The sequence below is a fragment of the Dermacentor silvarum genome, chromosome 1, assembly GCF_013339745.2.
Source record: "Dermacentor silvarum isolate Dsil-2018 chromosome 1, BIME_Dsil_1.4, whole genome shotgun sequence".
NCBI classification, from domain to species: Eukaryota; Metazoa; Arthropoda; class Arachnida; order Ixodida; family Ixodidae; genus Dermacentor; species Dermacentor silvarum.
Genome location: NC_051154.1, coordinates 58,345,595 through 58,365,071, shown reverse-complemented (window position 1 = coordinate 58,365,071; position 19,477 = coordinate 58,345,595). Strand labels below are relative to the sequence as shown.

Below are 19,477 nucleotides of genomic sequence, written 5' to 3'. Positions count from 1 at the left end.
TTCTTATGAGTGTGACCCATGAAAATATTACACAAGAACGGAAAGATTAAAGCGATTAAGTAACTGGCGAGGAATTGTGCAAGAGTTGGGCCACCGTCACCATTTCTGCGCAATGGAGGCATCTTGTCTAAACGAGGGGCGATCCAAACATTCCCGGTATCTTTCTGCCCTACTGTGAATGGTACGCTGCTCCGGTGCTAGAGGGAGCCCATTGTGCGTGGACTAAACAGCGTGAGTAGCGTAGATGAGTGGGCGACGTGGACAGCGGCGGAGAAAGAAGCTCATAGGAGATGCGGTAACAATATACTGGAGAGTTGCGAAGGAGAAGAAGCCCTGTGTAGCTGCATCAAGCGCAAATAATGCAATCAAAAGGGGAAAGGGAATCAAGCTGCTTGAGGCGTTATAAATGAAAATTTATAAACAAAACTTGTAAATGAATATAAAACGAAAAGCGGCGGAGCAGCCTTCTACTCTCCGCGGGGACGGGGCAATTTGATTCCGGAAACTTTTAGATGGCGCATCGTAGGAGCACCGAACAGCCTACTTTTGCTCATACACTATACGGAAAACGCGGGCTGACTCGATGAGCTTCTAACTCCGTTCCATTGGATACCATGCGTGGAGTGGCGCTAGATAATCGTCGCGCATGCTTTGAGATAAATTGTGCATAGCTTTTGCGGCATGCAGAGCAGCGAAGCATCCGCACATGCGTGCACATATGCATGTAGTCAATAAACAGCTGCAGGCGAACATATTGTCTGTAGGCGATTTGATTCCTCCATTTCTTTGCTGTAGGCGTATCACGCTCGCCCACAGTCGATCAGTTCAAGTCTCAGTCTTTCTGTAACCCATTTGTCCAGTAATGTACGGCTTAGTTTCATTAAAATATTAGCCACATTGTCATCACAATAATGGACACCGAGTATACTTTTACACATTGATGAGCCGTACATCATTGAGCTCCTAAGTAAATGCCACCGTGGAAAGAAGCCTGTTTGCCCTAGGAGTGAAAAATGACAGTTTTAGTTTTTGTGGTGGTTTATTTGGAAGCAACCATAACCAGAAGGTTATAGTGTATGTAAAGGCACCTCAGCAATAATGCACTGCCCACCTATCACTGTCTTCCCGCTAACCAAATTTCACGACAATCACGCCTCTAAAATGTTCGCATTTCGTTCGTTCGTGTCCTTTCAGTAACCGTGGCTCGTGGATGCCAAAGGCGGTACACGTTTCCATGTCGTCTCGCCGACATAAGTGCGTAGTTTCCTGCCCCTACATTCTCGTTCGCTATTACGAAGATCAGGGCAAAGCTAATGATCGTTGAATCGACAGGCAATACAACCCCCATTGGTGTGTAAAGGGAGTAGTTGCGACTCAGGAATATCACGGTCAAGAAGACTTGAACGCGATTTCCGCCCGTTTCATCGCAGTTAATTCCCCTCCGGCCGTGACTGTCAACCGGACACCTAGCGACGTCTGTCTGGACATGGCGGCGACGAGTTGGAGCGCCGACGGGAGATACGACAGCGCGAGTGCGCACTGGAAGCGGCGACCCCCGAGTCACGTTCGCGCCTGGGACGCACCTGGACGCAGTCGGGGGGACAATTACCTGCGGCGGCGTGCGAGTCAGCGCGAGACACCGGACACTGTTATGGCAGCCGTGCTTTCTTCCACGCGAAGGACCCTCCAAGGACGCGACGGGCGACCTTGCGCCAAGGATGCGGCAGTGTCGAGTTCGCTGGTGTCGGCTCGCTCTCTCGCGCGCGTATGCCGCGACACGCCGGTCGCCCCACCGGCGCGCGCGCGCGCGCGCGCGAACGCATTCTTGGCGCGGCGATCGCTCGCGCGGAATCCGCCGGGCCGCGCGCAGTGCGTGGCAAGGCGACGCTAAAAAACCTTTAGGCGACGCGGCCCGGTAGCTGCGCTCATTCACATTCCGTTCACAGCGGCCGCGCGCCGGCTAAAAGGCGAGCGGCGGCCGAGACACGACTGCGCTGTTGGCCATAAAGAGAGGCGCTAATTCGGCGCTTATCGCGCTGATTATGTTCGTAGCGGTTTTAAAACCCCGCTGACATTAAATGCCCCCGCGGATTGCGCTCCGCAATGTTTATACTGCCCTCGCTCTTCTTCTCCCGATGGCGGAAACAACCTTGGCAAAACGACGGGGTGTGCTGCGGGAAAGCGCGGCGCATGCAGGAAGGCATGCCAGCGGTGACGTCCTGCCCGTCACAGCGCGCGAAGAAAATAGAAAATGAAGGAGAGAGAGAGAGAGAGAGAAAATTCCGCTTATGCGGTAAAGCGGTCAAAAAGAGGAATGACAATTATAGATAGATGTTGTAGATGATGCACGAAGGAGGCACTGTGAGGTTTGTCAAGGACGTGTCCAAGTGTGATGGCGAAAAGAAAGAAAGAAGCCAATATCGGCGTGCCGGAGAAAGCAAGACAAAGCCGAGCGTTAGCAGCCAAGAGCAGCTCTGCTCCATTCGCGCAGCTGAAGTGGAGGAGATCGGGAAAGAAGTTTCTTGAAAGATGGATTACTTCAGAAAGAAAGTGCACCGCGGCACGTCTCCCGCTTGGAAGAGGAGGGGGAAAAAAAAGAGGAGTACGACAGCGGGGGCAGGTGAAAAAGCCATAACTCGCTTTTTTTATGATCTGCCCGAGTGGATGCACTTGCCTCGCCGCCGGTCGGGGCGGCCTGCCGTAAAGGGCACTGCCGCCCTCGCGGTGGAGAGTCTTACGTAAGGGTGGTTAGTGCAGCCGCCGCTGCAGCCGTCGCACGGACGCCGCGGCGCGTAGTTATCCGTGCCGGCAGCTTCGATACGGCGGGCGCCACATTGTCTGCGGCGGAACAAGCGCGCCGGCCCGGAGCACGCGGCCCCACGCTCCGCGTTATCCGCACGACCGGGCCGCGCGCGCTCCAGGTTTGCCCCCGTTTCGCTTGCCTTTGCTTTTGCACTCGCTTGCCGTTCGCAGAGCCTGGTTAATAGCGCCCACACACACACACACACATAGCTCGGTTCCGCTGTACGCCGTCCCGGCACGCGCTCTTTTTTTTTTTTTTTTTTTTGCTTCCTCACCAAATTGTAATTTTATGGATGGCGGCCCGGTCGTCCCGCCTGTGGCGACCTACGCTCCTCGAGCGAGTATACGCTCTGTGTGTGCTACAGGCGTTCGTCGACAGCGTGCCCTTCTCAGTTGAACGGCCGATAAATAGTGGGAAACAAACAAAATAGACGGTTCTGGCGTCACCAACGCGAAGGGAAGGCAGCCAGCCACAACGCCCTGACTGGAACCGACGCCAAAAAGCCAGGCTCGGCTTCGTTTGCTTCTTTTGCAACTGTCAGAACGTGTAAATAAAGGGGGAAAATGTGTTCCCTTTTCCGATGTTTGCTATGGCGAGCATATGTGATGGCGCGAATGTTTAGCGGAGCAGGAAATTACGGCCGGACATATTTATGTGCTGCATAACTCGGGCCACTGCAAGCAAAATCACATTGCTAGATTCCAGCAGATGCGCGCATGCGTTATTCCTTTACAATACTACAACAGCGCACATATCCTAAGCTCCGTGGCCTCGATGATGTAAGTAATCACTAAAGTAAGTAGGGCGCGTGATAGAGATATCGAGAGGCAAAGGCTCCTGTTGCACGCTGTCATTGACAGACTGCAGAGTCTGGAAACAACCCTACTGGGGAAATGCTGCAAGCGAATAGGCGTGCTTCACACGCATTATTGCTGCAACCATGACAACACTTCTTCGTGGACAAAACTGGCAAATGCCACTTCTGTAATATATTTATGAAAAGGGAAGCAATGCAGCTTCAACAATGTTTCTAAATGTAGACACAACGAGGAGAATGGAAAACGACTGGTTAATGAGGACGAAAGAAAGGAGAGAGGCACGGAGGCTAAACAGAACAGAGAATACGGTTTGCTATCCTACACTAGGGGGCGGGGGAGGTAGAAAGATAATAACGGAGAGACAGAGAGAGAGAGCGAGAGAGACAGAGAGCACAAGGACACAGCATCCCAAACATGAGCCTGCTTTTCAAAGCATTTCCAGTATAGGAGTCGGTTTGAATAACAAATCAAAAGCTACTTTAAGAAGGATTCCACTGGTTTTCATTACTTTAAGCGAGGTCTAAGCGGGCAGCGAAACGGGCAGTGTCCGCAAAGGTCACGGGAAGACCCTACCAATTAGATCCATGATAAGCCTTATAAAAACAGAATTCCACATTTTTTTATTTCTCTGATCTTTCTTTCTTTTTGTGTGTGTGTGCTGTATACCGTACAACACAAACATAATTGACAGTCACCGCCGTCATTCAATGGCTGTAGAGTTCAACTGCATAGCACGGGGCCGTGGAGTTCTATTCCCGAGCGCAGCGGCTGCAAAGAACTCTAAAATTAATCTGCATCCCTCCACCACAGCGTCCCTCATGTCCCCAGTACTGCTTTGGGATGTTACAAACAAACAAACAAACAAACAAACAAACAAACAAACAAACAAACAAACAAACAAACAAACAAACAAACAAACAAACAAACACACACACACACACAAACAATTAATCAATCAGACAGAAAGACAGACAGACACTTCTAAATCTTCCTTCCTAAATACCTTGACACCGTACCTTAGTAGGCGAACGAAGCTAGTGAGGCAATTAAAAGTAGTCAACTAGCGCCTTGCAACTTGCTAGCGACCCAATTCGCGAAAGGAGGTCCCAATCCAGTCTACAGCTCTGGCACTTCCATCTGCATGTATCTATGCGTAATAACGGGATATAGAAAATAATAAATTTGATTCTGACCTAATGCACGAGCACCGTAAATCAAATACATGCGACGCAGCAGGCACCTGCACTTACCAAAAGCTCGGTGCCTGCATCGCTTGCCGTCCGCAGTTTGGACACGACATTCTCAAACTGCTAAGTAAAGGAATGCGTGGGTTGACGGTGCTGCTCTTTTTTGCGTTACTGCCGACGCGTAGCTATTCACTGCGAACCGAAGACAAGGAAGGTCGTGCGGACGCTCGGCGCTTCTTTTCCAACATCCTTCGCATCTTTGTTTGCTAGCGGGACAAGGGGTGACCGTGAAATCGCGTAAAAGGTGAGAGCCTGCAGCAAAAGTCTCGCGGGGCCGCGTGCGGTCCGCGTGGTTGAGACTCTTGACCTACAAGAAGAGACGGACGTCAAGTACATCGCTGACTGTGGCTCCGCTGATAGCACCGTCGCTCAATCGAGCAATCAATACAAGCGAATAAAGCGGCGACCTATCCGCTTGCTACCAATTCGTCAAGCAACGAGCGGAAGCAAGGCAACCGGAACTGACCATACGGCTGTCGGTACTCCGAATAAAATGCCATGTACTTACCTGCCAGCATTGCAATCTAGACCAGCTGTTTTTTTTTTTTTTTCGCTTTTTTTTACGTTACAGACATTTTTAAGGACAGTTTGTAGAGGACAGCAGTATTCCACCCCTTCCAGTGTATTATCTCAGCATGATTACTTGAATCTTCAATTAGCGAATCAATAAAGTTCAAATTAAAGATATAAATAATTATTTTAGGGCTCATGTTGCTAGTCAGTACTCGACGTCATCTCGGTGTAACAGGAATACTCGGACTATAGCGTCAGTTTCGAGATGCCGTGTCGCCGAAATGAGCGACGTTCCACGTTCGTGTTTCACGCGCCATCGTAAGGGATGACATCCGAGAAAATAATTCTAAAATCAAATGGTGTCCGACACAACATTCCGATTAAGCATACCTCGCAGCTAAACCGTATACTAAACACACGCACCACACGCACGCACGCACGCACGCACACACGCACGCACGCACGCACCACAGGCAGGCAGGCAGGCAGGCAGGCAGGCAGGCAGGCAGGCAGGCAGGCAGGCAGAGAGAGATAATGATTTTCTTTGCAGGTATAAGAGTTTTGCCGGTGTGCGTAAGACTGCTGACATACTGCGTATAGGAGGTACAAAGGGATCAAGAGATTGGGAGATGCGCAATATAAGTACGTGAATAAAAATAAGCGAGTTAAGCTATGTGGACACACCCCGAACATTGACCTGCTTCAAATCCACAAGCCTGTTGATAAGCTAAGTGCCCGTTGTGATTTTTTGTGCAAGAAATGGACTCCTCAGTGAAGCAACAATTACAGGAGATTTAAAAAGAAGACGCATAGAGCATAAAAAAAAGGAACATAAAACGCTGGCACGCGAAGCTTCTATCAGTTCTATACTAAAGGAAAGTCCGCCCAACGCGCTATCTACCAGAAATTAAAAAGCGCACAGTGGGTTTGCGCGCAGCCAGAAACGCTGATAAGCCCACATGAACGGAGTAAGCAAACCGCCAATGTACTTGGACGCACTTAGAACTTTTAATTCCGTCTGCATGCTATCAGCTCAGCGGTTTGCACTCGCAACGATAACATAATCAGGCGTGATGTGAGGTATGGACGAGACAGGTAAATAGGCGGAGAGATAACCGATAGATCTCACTTCCCACGTCCCGTTGCGCATATTTTCCGCGGCAGCCTGCTCTTATCGGACTGTGCCGAGGCACTCACGTGCCTCCTCAAGATGTGCAGCGCCTGTATCGTCGACCAACACAGTTACTACTCGCCTTTTCTGAACGCTCCGAAGGCCACAGGGAGAGACGTATATATATATATATATATATATATATATATATATATATATATATACCGACTACCACGTTATCGCAGGTGAAATTACGCGTTTCGCGACCGATAATAAATTTTTCGCGGCTTGAATCGAAACTAAGGCGCATAATCGATAACTCGCATAGCATACCGCTATCGCAAAATCGTGTTGAGAGCCGAGTTGTTTTGTCCGCACCTCCGATATCGGACGATGTCTGTACACAAAGGCAAGCGGGAGAAAGTCTCTCGCAACACTCGCGGGCCCCGCGGCACCTTGAAAAGTACGCACCTCGCTATAGTACGTCGCTTGAGTGTCTCGAATAACGTTTCGGGGCCCTTGTATTTTGGAGGTACTCATGGTAGCCTTATAGGTACTCTGTTTAAGGGTGAAAATGCGTAAGACATTTTGAGAAAGAATGGTGTGGTGTTTTCACGTGTTACCACAGCCGGCGGACACCGACGGACGGTTTCAGTGCGTGGGCTTGCGCGTTCGTACAAGTAGTTGGTTCTTCTTTCGAAGTATTTAATTGTTCAAGATTTAGTACCGTTCGTAAAGCACCCCTGTCCTTCTGAACACGCTTCGTGTATATATGTGCGCGTTGACGCTGACTCGCTGAGCGCCCGTCGGTTTCAACCGCCGCGTTGGCTCAGTGGTGGACGTTCTACTTCAAAGACGTGGTGGTGGGTACGATTCCAGTGTGCACCCTGATTAGGGTGCACTGCTTTCAGTGCACGTTAAGGGACCACGGGTGGTCATAAGTAATCCGGAGACCTCCAGTACGGCGTCTCTCATATTACCCCCCCCCCCCCCCCCCCCGTGTTAGGATAGGACGTTAAACACCGTCAATCAATCAATAGTCAGTTTTGGGCTCTTACACCGCCTCGCTTTTAGATCGACAAGACAGTCAAGAGCAAGTGGATGACCCGGTGATTCTCGGGGGTAGAGAAACAAAATTGAAAGCGGCGGCGACTTGCAGCAAACGCCGGAGTAATTACGTCAAACGCGCGCTATCATCAGCCGAACACACGTGTTACTGCGACGGTGTTCGTCAGAAGCCCATCCATCATACTTGGCGAAAGGAAGAGGAAAGCACGGGAGAGAAGAAGAAAATAAAGGGCCAGACACAACGACGGGAGATGGAAGGGCGGCCGTGCAGGCGTGGAAACATCGTTCTACAGATGTCTCGCGCGCAGTTTGCTGCAAGGAGGCTTTCACTCGGGCAGGTTTCGCGAAGTCTTCAAGAAGCGGGCTAACGACTCATCCATCAATTAAGTAAGTTAGCGCACGACAGCTTGTTTACACGTGCGGTCCCGACTCAAAGAGAGAGCAGAAGGCGATCGATGATACTGCTATAGAGGAGTTTGGTGACACGACCGTTTTACTGGCACGGCAGCTAATATTGAAAAAGGTATAGCAGCGATGGCGTCACCGAGCGTGGCGGGATCACTTCTCCAGCGCTAAGGCCTTGCAAGGATGCTAACGCAATATTTTTTCCATTCCTTTAAACACGGGGGAGTTCCATGAATGCTCCTGAAGGTGTGGCCAGAACTCAGAAAAAAAAATAATAATAATAAAGAAGGAGGTGGCGCACGCTGCAAAAAGCTTAGGTGTAACCTTCCAGATAAGCTAAAGAGGTTAGCTGTAATTACCTTTTCGGAGCTGAAATGTTGAGATGTAGTACTTTACAGCAACAGGTTTCTAAGAATATTGTGACAGTGAAATAAAAGGGTACGAGAACGACAGCAGCGCACCCAGGATCTCTGCCAGAGGAGGGGGGGTTGATAGTTTGCCAATACCATCTAAACAGCGCTAATTTCGATTTCTTCGCGGGAAATTGTCAAAAAAATTCGCTTTTTACGAGTGTGCAGAGGATTGCGCGTCTTACATCTTAGTTGCAGTACTCAAATGCGTAAGGAAAGAAAAGGGGTTAAACAAAAGAGGGGGGGGGGTTAAGTCGGCCTCAGGGGGGGGGGGGGGGTTACACCCCCCGAATCCTCCCCCGTCGGTGCGCCACTGGAGAACGACCATCGTCCCGAAGAAGACAACAAACACAGCCAGTACTTTTGCCATGACCTCCCTCCCTCCTCTCTCTCACCATCGCGTGCGCACGCACGCACGCACGCACGCACGCACACACACACACACACACACACACACACACACACACACACACACACACACACACACACACACACACACACACACACACACACACACACACACATGCACGCACGCACGCACGCACGCACGCACGCACGCACGCACGCACGCACGCTTATTCGGCTTCCCTTTTCGTACTCCTTTTCTCTCTTTTTGTGCAAGGTAAACATTAGTGCTCAGGCCATAGTTAACACCTCAGCCTTTTCCATTTCTCTATCTCTTACCTGTCACAGCCTATGACAGGCGTTCGGCTTTCGTCCGGCAGAATGAAAGAATGTATCGTTTTCGTCGCTGAAACTTGATTTGACGCGCGAACCAACAGGCGGAAAAACCGCGACATAACTTTTCGCTCGAGAACGCTATCGCGCGCGTTTACGAAAGCAGCGAGCGTATTTTATCGCTGCTACGAGCCCCGATAGTGTCCCCGAGTGCGAGCGAGCAAAATCCAAGGCTTCGTGCAGCCACCCTTTGCGACCGCAAAGAGCCGCGTTTCGAAGGATGACAACAGAAGGTATACAAGAGCGGCTATTTGGGCTAGATGGGGTGTACGGGAGGCAGGACGTGAAGGAACAAACAGAAGGACCTGCTGGCACCAATTAACTTACCACATAATGTGGCAACGTCTTGGAAATAACACTGCACGCTTTGTATCTGCATTATGAAAATGCCAAACTTAACTGAACATCGCCCTTCAAGTTTCAGAAATAAGCAAGCTCACGGTGACGGTGCATCCATTTTTTTTCCTTTTGCAGTTAATCTTTTCAATGAGAAATAAATAAAGTGAGAATGTTTCTTACAACTAATTATATTTATTTATTTTCTTCAGGCATACAAAACTCTGGATAGGCATCCGAGTGTCGAAGCCAGTACGAAACATTTACTTCATTTAGGAATCAGAGCGCGATTATGTATGTTGCGGAGGGTTTGTCGAAAGGACATGGCTGAATTCACTGCATATCAGTCAGGAAAGCTTTGGGAAGAAGGTAAAATCGACCTAGACATTCAAGAGCCCAGTGCGCGCTCTGTAGGTGTAATAAATTGCGACGCAGCCTGCGCGGAACTTACTTCGTCGGCCCAATCTTTACGATGGCAGTTGCCACAGAAATGACGTGCGCCGAGACAGAAAAAAAAAATTAATAAAAGAAAAGAAACAAAGGCAAGAAAAAAAAAATACAATTGTATAAGATGTCTGCTCGCCTCGTGATTCAGCTCACGACATTCTCAAGTTATGCGTCCAGTAAAAAAGAGGCCAACGACTGCTACGTCTCCTCCGCTTGTAAGGAATTGTTTGAAAGAACTCGTTGAAGAGAGGCAAGTAAAGAAAAGAAGAGCCGAACACGTGCTCACACGCGGCTGGCGCGGCGGGGCAAACGACCGGAGAAGGCGGCCTGCGCGCGCTCGCCGTCGGCGCCGCAGGTTCCCCGGACAGCACGCGTCAGTATAGGCGCGAACCTCTACGCCAACGCGTGCGCACGGACCCCTCTGCCCTTGCCCGTCCGTCGCGCCCCTCCCCCTCGCACCTTCCGCAGTGTGCTGTTGCTGCTGCATGTATGCATTGCACGGCCCAACCAAAGTCCATGTTGCGACTGGTGCCGAGTACGTAGGCGCCGGCGCCGTCAAGACGTTGCCAGCCGGCGTTGACGCCGTTCGCGGTCGCCGGCTCCGACTAATTACTCATTACCGTCAACGAAAATGCGGCGACGCCTTCGCAGTCTGCGACAGTGGATTAAAGAAGCGGTCAACTGACGCCCGCGCCTCATGCGGGGAAAGCGTGCGACCAGCCAGAGAAGCAGTGACAGACACAACCGTTTCCTAGTCTATTAGATGCGGATGAAGGCAGGAATGGGGTGCAAAGGAGGTAACTTCAAACTCCCACGTCGCACTTCTGATTTTAAGCGAAGAGTCATCTTACTGTAATAGCCATGTATTTCTCGTTAGAGTGTGCGGAGTATAGACGCGCGGAAAGCAATCGGCCCGCTGCCTCATGTAAATAATACAGCGTCGAAAACGTTCATGCCGATCTGCGCTTTGCCGCTCGGGCGTTAGTCGACGGATTCAATATGTTGGCACATTTATAAATGTATTAACGCTTATTCTTCATGACCGTAAATGCATATTACCTCTTGGATGCCTGACGTGAGCGACATACCTCTGAAATGAATGTCAACGTTCTGAGCTTGCCTGCCCCCAAGTGTGTGCACAATCCAATTACTTCGCACAAGGTGAGAGAGAGAGAGAGAGAGAGAGAGAAATAAAAGCAAAGGATGCGCTGCAAAGTGAGCCTTCTCTGATGGCCGTTTATTCTCCCCGCCCTTCCTCCACAGATGAGAGCCACTTGGCGTGCGACGAAGCCACTTGCAAAACCGCGTCGAAAGCCGCCGGCGTCTGACCGTGAAGCCGTCAATGCCGAGTGGACGGCGCTCCTCTTGCGGTCGCCTTCAGCGGACGCTCCTCGAAAAGAAAACAGCGCCATCATCGGAGAGTAGTCTCGGCTGCCTTTCTTTACTTTTTTTTTCTCTGCACTTTGCTTTTGACCCACTTAGCGGAACCACGTTCCGAAAGGTTTGTTGACAGTGAACGCGGAATGAACTTCACCGCGGCTCCTAAAAGAGAAGGAGAAGAGAGAAAGACGCGTATTTACTAGCTCACGTGCTTCGGGGAAGTATAGAACAAACTAGCTCTACGTTTTCCCTGTGGCTCGGGCATCTCATGCAATGCTGAAAAGAGCGGTGTCTTAAGAAGACCACAGCTACAAGCTTTTAGAATCCGGATGTAAGAAAACAAATGATAAAAAAAAGTTTTAAATCCGTAATTTGTACACGCATGCATCCTAATGGTGACAAGGAAGGAATACCTACTTGCTCGAGTTTTACAATAACGAGGTTTACATATATGTGCTACAAGCCTGTGGCTCTATGAGCTTAGCACACATAAAAAAATATGACACATTTCGCGCGAAAGCGCAAGTATGCTGTTATATATGCAACGAGAGCGTGTCCCTGTACAGTCCAACGTCTTTATAACGAGGTGCTTGGGGCCTCCAAAATCATTCGTTATACAGGTCACTTCGTTGTAAAGGTCGCGCACTGCAGAGCTCACGATAGAACCGGGGCATAGTTATTACTTCGTTATACAGGTAATTTCGTTGTAGAGGCGTTAGTTGTAGACTGTACCAGCACTCAGGCTGGACTAAGTAAATGGGACGTGCACGATCGGCATCGAAGCAACGCGCGAAGCCTATAAGAAATGTAGTAATAAATCAGAGTTCATTGAGCCGTGATTTGATACCTTTGAAACCAGAAAGTGTCGAAATACGTGCAGATCGCTTTAAAAGCTTACTTCGAGTGCCTCAAAATAGACGCACGTGCTGCTGACTGCTCATGTCTGATGCTGGCTAAACAGAATTGTTTACATCCTTTCACGACCCTGATTGCAACAGCCGCACATTAAATGCACTAGCGGGAACCACAATCGGTCAATTATCGAACGCACTGAGTACGACCATAGAAGGAGCGCTGAAGTGAAACACACGCAGACGGGGATAACCATACAAAGAGCCACCAACGAAGCAGCACCCCCGTTCACAGTAGGAACCGAAAGGCGTTCGAAGGTTGTTCGTCCCGAGAGAAAGCTTCAACAGCTAAACCAGCACCTGAGCGAAGTGCTCTAGCTCGTTAATTGGAAGTTTATCCACGCGGCCGCAGCGGCAGAAGGCACCACAGGCATTACGCGCTAGCGGCCTTCTGTGGTCGCGCACCTTGACATTTCCTCGGGCCGGCAGCACCAACCAGGGCCGTCCTTGGCCGTAAGGTCCGAAGGCCGGGGTTGGCATTTTCGGAGCTTTCAAGAACAGCCCCGCGCCTTCTCAGGTGAAGAGGCAGGCCCTGTCGCACGCACCACCGAAGGACTTGTGGAAAAAGGCTGATGGCACGCGGAAACCGCCACGGGCTGCGCTCTCTTTGCCGCCGCCGCGGCCTTGGGGGCGCTGGGGTCCCGCCAGAACAGCCCCGCTAGCGACGACTATGGGCTTAACCCGTCCACAATGAGCGGCGCCGTCAAGTGATTTATTGCCTAGACGGAATACCTCGTGGGCTCAACTTTCGCGCTTTCCGTCGAAACAACAGTGCGACGACGAGGGACCCGCGAGGGCCGCAGCTCTCCTCGTCGCTGACAAAGGGCGGCCGCAGTGCCAGGTGAAGTGCCTTCGGGAGGACCGCGCGCGCGCGCCTTGAACTCTGGCCAACGACGGACGGACTTGCGGCCGTCCATCTAGCCCGCGCGACAGCCCGACGTACGCGCGGCGCTGGTGGTACTCGCAGTCGCGCACCTCGTGTCACACGCTTCTCCGGAGTTTTCTTGCACGGTACACCCCGACATGCGAAGCGGAGAAGCCTCTGTCTCCGACAATGCGCAGAACGACGGTTTGCAGGACAAGAAAGGCGAGTTCACTGTAAAACTATAGAGCAAGCCTTCAATCCTGGTCTAAAATATCAATGTGTAGTAGTAGCCCTTGCGACCTGCAAAGTGATTCGTTAAATTACAAGCGTCACGCCCTAACAGAGAAGAAACATTCTTAATGTGCATTATGTATGACTGATTGGTTTGCTAGATTTTTTTTTTCTTTTCTCGCTTGCCTGGAAGTTTGTACTCCACATTTATTTCTTTTTGTAGTATTTCTTACCGCTAACCAATGTGTAACCACATGTAATTGATATCACTGCCATTGTGACATAAATTATGACAACAATGTTATATTCTTCCCGCCGGCTGTACATCAGAGCCTCACAGTCGATTTGGCTCGCCAGCACTAGCGAAGTGATCTGATGCATAAAACTTGAAGATCATAAAATAAATGTCTCTGTCACGCACTTTGGCTTATCATACGAGCTATGTAATAACCGCACAATAACAGCCGACACAACAACATCGTAACGACGATATAGTAGCCAGCACTGAGTGCGCAGGATGGAGCGCATGCGCTTGAACTGACCAGTCTGGCTTCCTGCATATTAATAAATTTGTTCTCTCGCTATTCAAAGGAAACGTAATCAAGACGTATACGGAATGAGGATGCAATAGGTGACATTTTCTTTAGTCGTCTGTCCACCATGGCATTTGATTTAAGAAATTAAGGGCAAGCGGGCGCACGCTGTTTCAATTACCAGTGAGTAAAGGGGACTGCGGTCAGACTAATGTAAGAACTGGTAGTTCAAACATCGAGCGCCGGCAAGCGAATTGTTTGCACTAAGGCATCTCTGCTCCGTCAAAGTGCGTTCAACGGAACCTCAGCGCACTGACTACATGCCTGACCACGCGTTCATGATGTCGCAGACGATTGTGGCATTTTCAGAATCATGACCAGTTTACAGAGAGTCGCGGCCGGACAGACGTCACGTGTTCCCCACTTGCCCGATGTCCAGCGACGTTGTACCAATGACACATCAGTTTCGAGTCACATGACTCAGTCAAAGCGTACGCTGTATGATTCCTATGCACTTGCGCCCCTTGCGCTCTCGCAGATCAACTTACCTATTGCTCGGCGGTGTCATGACGGTGAAAGCGGTTTTCCCTCAGAAGTATGCTTCACACCAGTGTACCAGCTATTTCACGTTTCGTGAATAACATAGTGTGTAAGTACTCTGTGTCTGGGTGGAGAACTGTGTACTACGAGTCACGTCACCTGCAAATTCATTGCAGAACGTCGCGCTTGGCGCTAGGGCGATACTGAGGGGTAAAGAAAAAAAAAAAAGCACGAACAAGAATTTCTTTAGAAGAATGATTTGCGATGACTACTTTAGTTATAACAGCTCCGTTGATGCGTAAAGACGAAGCACTGCTGGTGCTTTCTTCATAATGTCCTTTCTATGCAAGGCTACATCATCCAGTATTTATACACTACTTCTCCAGGCCCGTAACACGACTTACAGAAGGGGCGATCCTGCCTTTTCCCGATGACTGCGACGACGGCTGTACGTCCCTTTACGTGTATATGTGTGATAAACTATACATGCCATGTGCGAAGTGTAATGTGGAATTAGCAGCAAAGGAAAGGATGAAACCAGCCAACATTAATAGTGGATCGACGTAGTAGTACAAACCTCGTGAACTGTTGCAGGAGAAAACAGGCGTAAGCCCCGACCAAAAGCTATAAAAGATTTAATGACGTTTCGCGTGTCCTAACTAAAGAAAAGTAACTAACATCCCACACGCGTCTGACAAAAGGCGCACATTCAGGACAATGTATCCGCTGCTTGCCGCATATACTGAAGCGCGCACTTACAACACGCTGCGTCTTTTACACGGTTCAACTGGTTTTAATGTGGCCAAGGCTCCTGTATGGTAGCCGTAACGTCATTAAATATTTTACGGTGCTTTTTCGGTGCGTGCTTCTGCTTTATTCTACAACATGCCTCTTGCCGGCCAGACAGATCGACGTTAAACTTTGGATTACACCTCGTAAATTATTACTGAATGACGTCTCGCTGATAGCAGTGCTCGGTGACCGGTAATTCTCAGGTACTGGGTTTGCAATCACTCCTCTATAAAACCTGGGCTGTCAATTGTTCTTCCTGTGCTTTTCGGTTTCATCTGGCCTCAGCCTTTGTATTCTCAAGCAGTTCGCAAAATGTTCACAGACAAGGCACAGTATACATGGAAAAGGCAGGCATGCGGGCCGACAAAATCTCTGACAGCGGCCGGGGAAATCCCCGGCTCCTTTCCGGGTTTTCTGCATCATCGGCGCTCACCGCGGGAGGCCCAGGACGCCGTTAAAGCGCCGCGCTCGGACGTATGCACAGAGGCGAGCCTGTGGCCCCTTTACCAGGACCAATTACCGCTTCTTTCCGTCCGCCCGAAGTGATGTGCCCCTGCTCATCACGCCACGGCGACCTGGCTGCAGAACGGGGGCTTTGAAGATTTCGGCACCACATATCGTGGGCGGGCGGTCCAGAAGCACTGTCTGCAGCACTGGCGCCAGGACAAGTAAATTAAGCTGTTACGGGCCCGAAAACGCCACCCAGAATGCGTCTACTCGGTGCTGAATGAATAAAACCGGTAAAAAAAAGCGAAAAAAAAAAAAGCGACGAGTGCGATTAATACAGAGACGTAATACAGAGCACGTTCCTCAGGAGCCTTGTTGACCTGAAGCTGTGCAGCGTCAAGTAGCCCAGCTGGTGTCCCTGCTGCGTCAATACCACTTCAACTCGACGAATGAGTGTCATGACAACGTTTCGTGACTGTCCAGTCGTAGTGGTACATTCCACTGTGCTCATTTCAATGTTTCCAGGTATTGCATATACGCTCGTGTTGACTCTCAAAACGAATATAGTTCTGTTGAGCACAGACTGGCCGCAGCATCGAGCCCACTAAGGCCTGCTCATTGACAGAGCCGTTACGCATACTGCCACCGCCAGCAGCACTGTATGTGAGGCAAGTGCGATTTGTAAAAAGCGACAGCTCTATCCACAGTGATTGCATCGATCCTTCCGGGTCCCACATGCCTATAGGGGGGGGGGGGGGGGGGACGTGTACGCAATGGCGGTGGCTCCCGACCCCCCCCCCCCCCCCCCCCCCAGCCGCCCTTTCCGTCTGCCCTGTGTTTACCCGCTAACTGGACATCAACATTTTCCCCTCAGCAAACGTCTCGCATCCAACTCGCTGGGCGCCCGCGTTTCGAGTTCGAGCGCAATGTATTGTAATGTAAGCGCTATTTACTTCCATGCATGCGTGCAGAGATTGCGTAGGGCATGAAATTAGTGTTAGGCAGCGACCTGCTTAGCTTTATGGCGGAAAAACACACAGCCTTCCTCGGTCGCGGTGCGAAATGCTGATTAGCACTCGCCGATAACGCTACACCCCACCAGTCCAGCCGAAGAAAAGCAAAAAGAAAAACAAAGAAAAAAAAAAGAAGAAAAAAATTGTGAAGGACCAGAAGAAAAGGCAACAGCACAGAAGTCAGGCAACATAGGTTACGCTTACCATTACAAGACTGACGAGCAGCGTTAAAGTGATCGGTACCACGAACCTGAAAAAGAAGAAACAAAAGATAAACAACACTGTAATCACAGAGAAACACGGACACATTTTCGCAACAGCGAACGATACCTGCGCATACACGGATAAAAGGCTGTGGGAATGGAAATTGCAAGGAGTTGGCGCCATACGCGTCGTGAATGCCAAACACGCTGTCCGGATCCGTAAACGTTAGCTCCTGGCTTCCTTACCGGTGATAAATTGCCCCAACAGCCACAGAACACACCTCGCTTGTTCCATTTTCGCCTTGCCAATATTGCGTCACATTCAGTACGAGTAAGGAACGCGTATATAATCAACCGCGTTCGCCGAGCGCTCGCGGCATCATTTGCACGCCAGAGAGCGCCGCGCGGTCAAGCGCTGCCGCGCTGATTTTCGTTGAGCCGAATCGTGGTGACCGCCTCTCCGTGCGCTCGCTCGCTTGAAAACACACTCCCCGCAAAACGCTGCCTTGTGGCAGACATAATGAGAAAAAGAAGAAAAAGGCAGGAGAGAGCAAATTAACTTCTGACTGCGGCAGGCGCTTAGGGGAGGCGGAACAAAATTAACAGAAAGTGCTAGCTGAACAGCGAAAAGAAAAAAAAAAAAAAAAAAAGAAGAAGAAGCCTTAAGCGCTTCGCCCAGAGCTCGGCGAGCCTTGCGATGCCGCATTCATTCGAAGAGATGCTGGTGCAGCGTTTCTTCACAAAAATGGGTGGAAAAAAAAAAAAACATTCAAAGCAAACATAAGAAATTCAACTTGTTTCGTGAGAAGTACGCGGCCTCAGTTTGCGTTCACTTTTTGGGCAATGTATGCGTAGGTATTTGTATAGAGGCAAAAACGAAAACCATAAAAAAAAAAAGCAGTCAAGGTGTGTCCCGACACCACTCTCCCGGTTTGCTAAACTAAACACGAGGCGAAACGGCATAGACTGCATGAAGTGCAAATGCGAGATTGAATGGCGCGAAACATAATTCCCCCTGACATGAGCCAGCGAAATTTGTTTGCATAGAAAAAACGGAAAGAATGAAAAAAAAAAGTAAAGATGAAAAACTAAAGAGGGTGCTATATACCTTGAAGCATGCTATTCACGTGGCCGGAATCGCTGATGGAGGCAGAATATTTGTCAAACCTCATCTCTCGTCCGTGTTCTTTGAAGTGTATACGGAAGGGCGCTGCGCAGCCAAGGTGAAAACCGACGCATCATTCAAATGCGAATGCAGCCCTCTGATGCTTTCGGACCGTTGCGTTTTCGCTTTGGAGTACCACATTCGCTTAGACAGCTTTGCATGCGGATTGATGATTACCAATGCGCCATAGTACGTAAGCGTGGTTGGTAATTACGCGTAAACGCCGCAGGCGTACCACTCCTCCCTGGGCACGGCCGCATATTTGGAGAAGTTACGACCAGCGGCTCGGGGCGATGGCGCTTGCCTTGTGACGGCATCCCCAAACATATGAAACGAGAAATACGGGCAGAGTGAAGGAAAAGAAAATAGGAAAGCAACATTGGCTGAGACGGAGCAACACCTCTCATCGTTTGAACTGCAGCGCAAGCTATATTATAGCCATCTTTACCATCTGTCGCGTGCAAACCACAACATTACAGCTTAAACAGCAGGTTTAGAATATGTCACGTTTATAAACTAGAAAGCAGAGCACAAGGTACCGCAATTTTTCGTTCATTAAGAAGCTCACATAACAGAAGACGACGACGACGACGACGACGACGACAACAACAGGCGGATGAATTTTGCATGCTTCCAAGTACGACTGTGCTTTCAAGCAGAAAACATAACGCAGAATGAAGGCCGATCACTCCAACGTAATGCAGCGCGAGACGCAGTCAAAGGCAACCATAAAAACAGAGGTACACGTAAGAAAAGCTGGGAACGACCGCCACGGTCGGGTTTTGATGACATGCACAAATTTGAGTTATGGGACAACGAACACTGAAACTTTTCGGCCTATTGCACGTGACTTGCATGTGAAAAAAAAAAGAAAGAAAGAAAAAAGACAAAGAAAGAGAAAAACCAGCGTACATGTATTCTCTTATCAACACATCCTGTCCATGTGCCCCTAATGTTTTCTTGAAAACGCACCCGTTTATCGTCACTGCACACTCTATTTCCTTGACACACATGATAACCAAACTAAGAGCCTCGTATTGGCAGGTGGGATTCTCTCACGCTTATGAACAACTATCTTCGAGCGAAAATCTTCCCGATAATGTTGTCGACAAAGATGCTGCGATGCATGCGAGCGCAGCAGGAAAGCCACACTTTTGTGACACTGAACCGTCGTTCTTGTTCGACCGACGCTCTCTTTCCAAAACTTAGTAGGATTGTGCCAGAAATGCAGCGCGGACAACACAGGTTAGGCTTCTCCGGAAGTGAAAGGAGGCAATGCTAGACTTCTGCGGAGAGATATATGGCTCGACCAGCTCTCCGTGTACATTTTCCTTTGAACAATCGCTTGCTCAGCCGCCGCGGTAGCTCAGCGGCTTCGGCGTTGCGCTGCTGAGCACGAGGTCGCGGGTTCGAGCCCGCTCGCATTCCGATGAGATCGGAATGCCAAATGAAAGGCGTGGCAACCGAAGTCGACGCGGTCGACGTATTTATATGCACTGAA

At 49.8% G+C, this 19,477-nt stretch overlaps 1 protein-coding gene across 1 annotated transcript in view; it reads right to left on the bottom strand.

Moving 5' to 3' along the window:
- LOC119463931 (fibroblast growth factor 17-like) overlaps positions 1 to 19,477 on the bottom strand; it is a 97,851-nt gene that overhangs the window by 38,951 nt on the left and 39,423 nt on the right. The window contains exon 2 of the mRNA XM_037724755.2: positions 16,813 to 16,858. Coding sequence (XP_037580683.1) covers positions 16,813 to 16,858 — 46 coding nt within the window. The remainder of the gene's footprint in view (positions 1 to 16,812; positions 16,859 to 19,477) is intronic.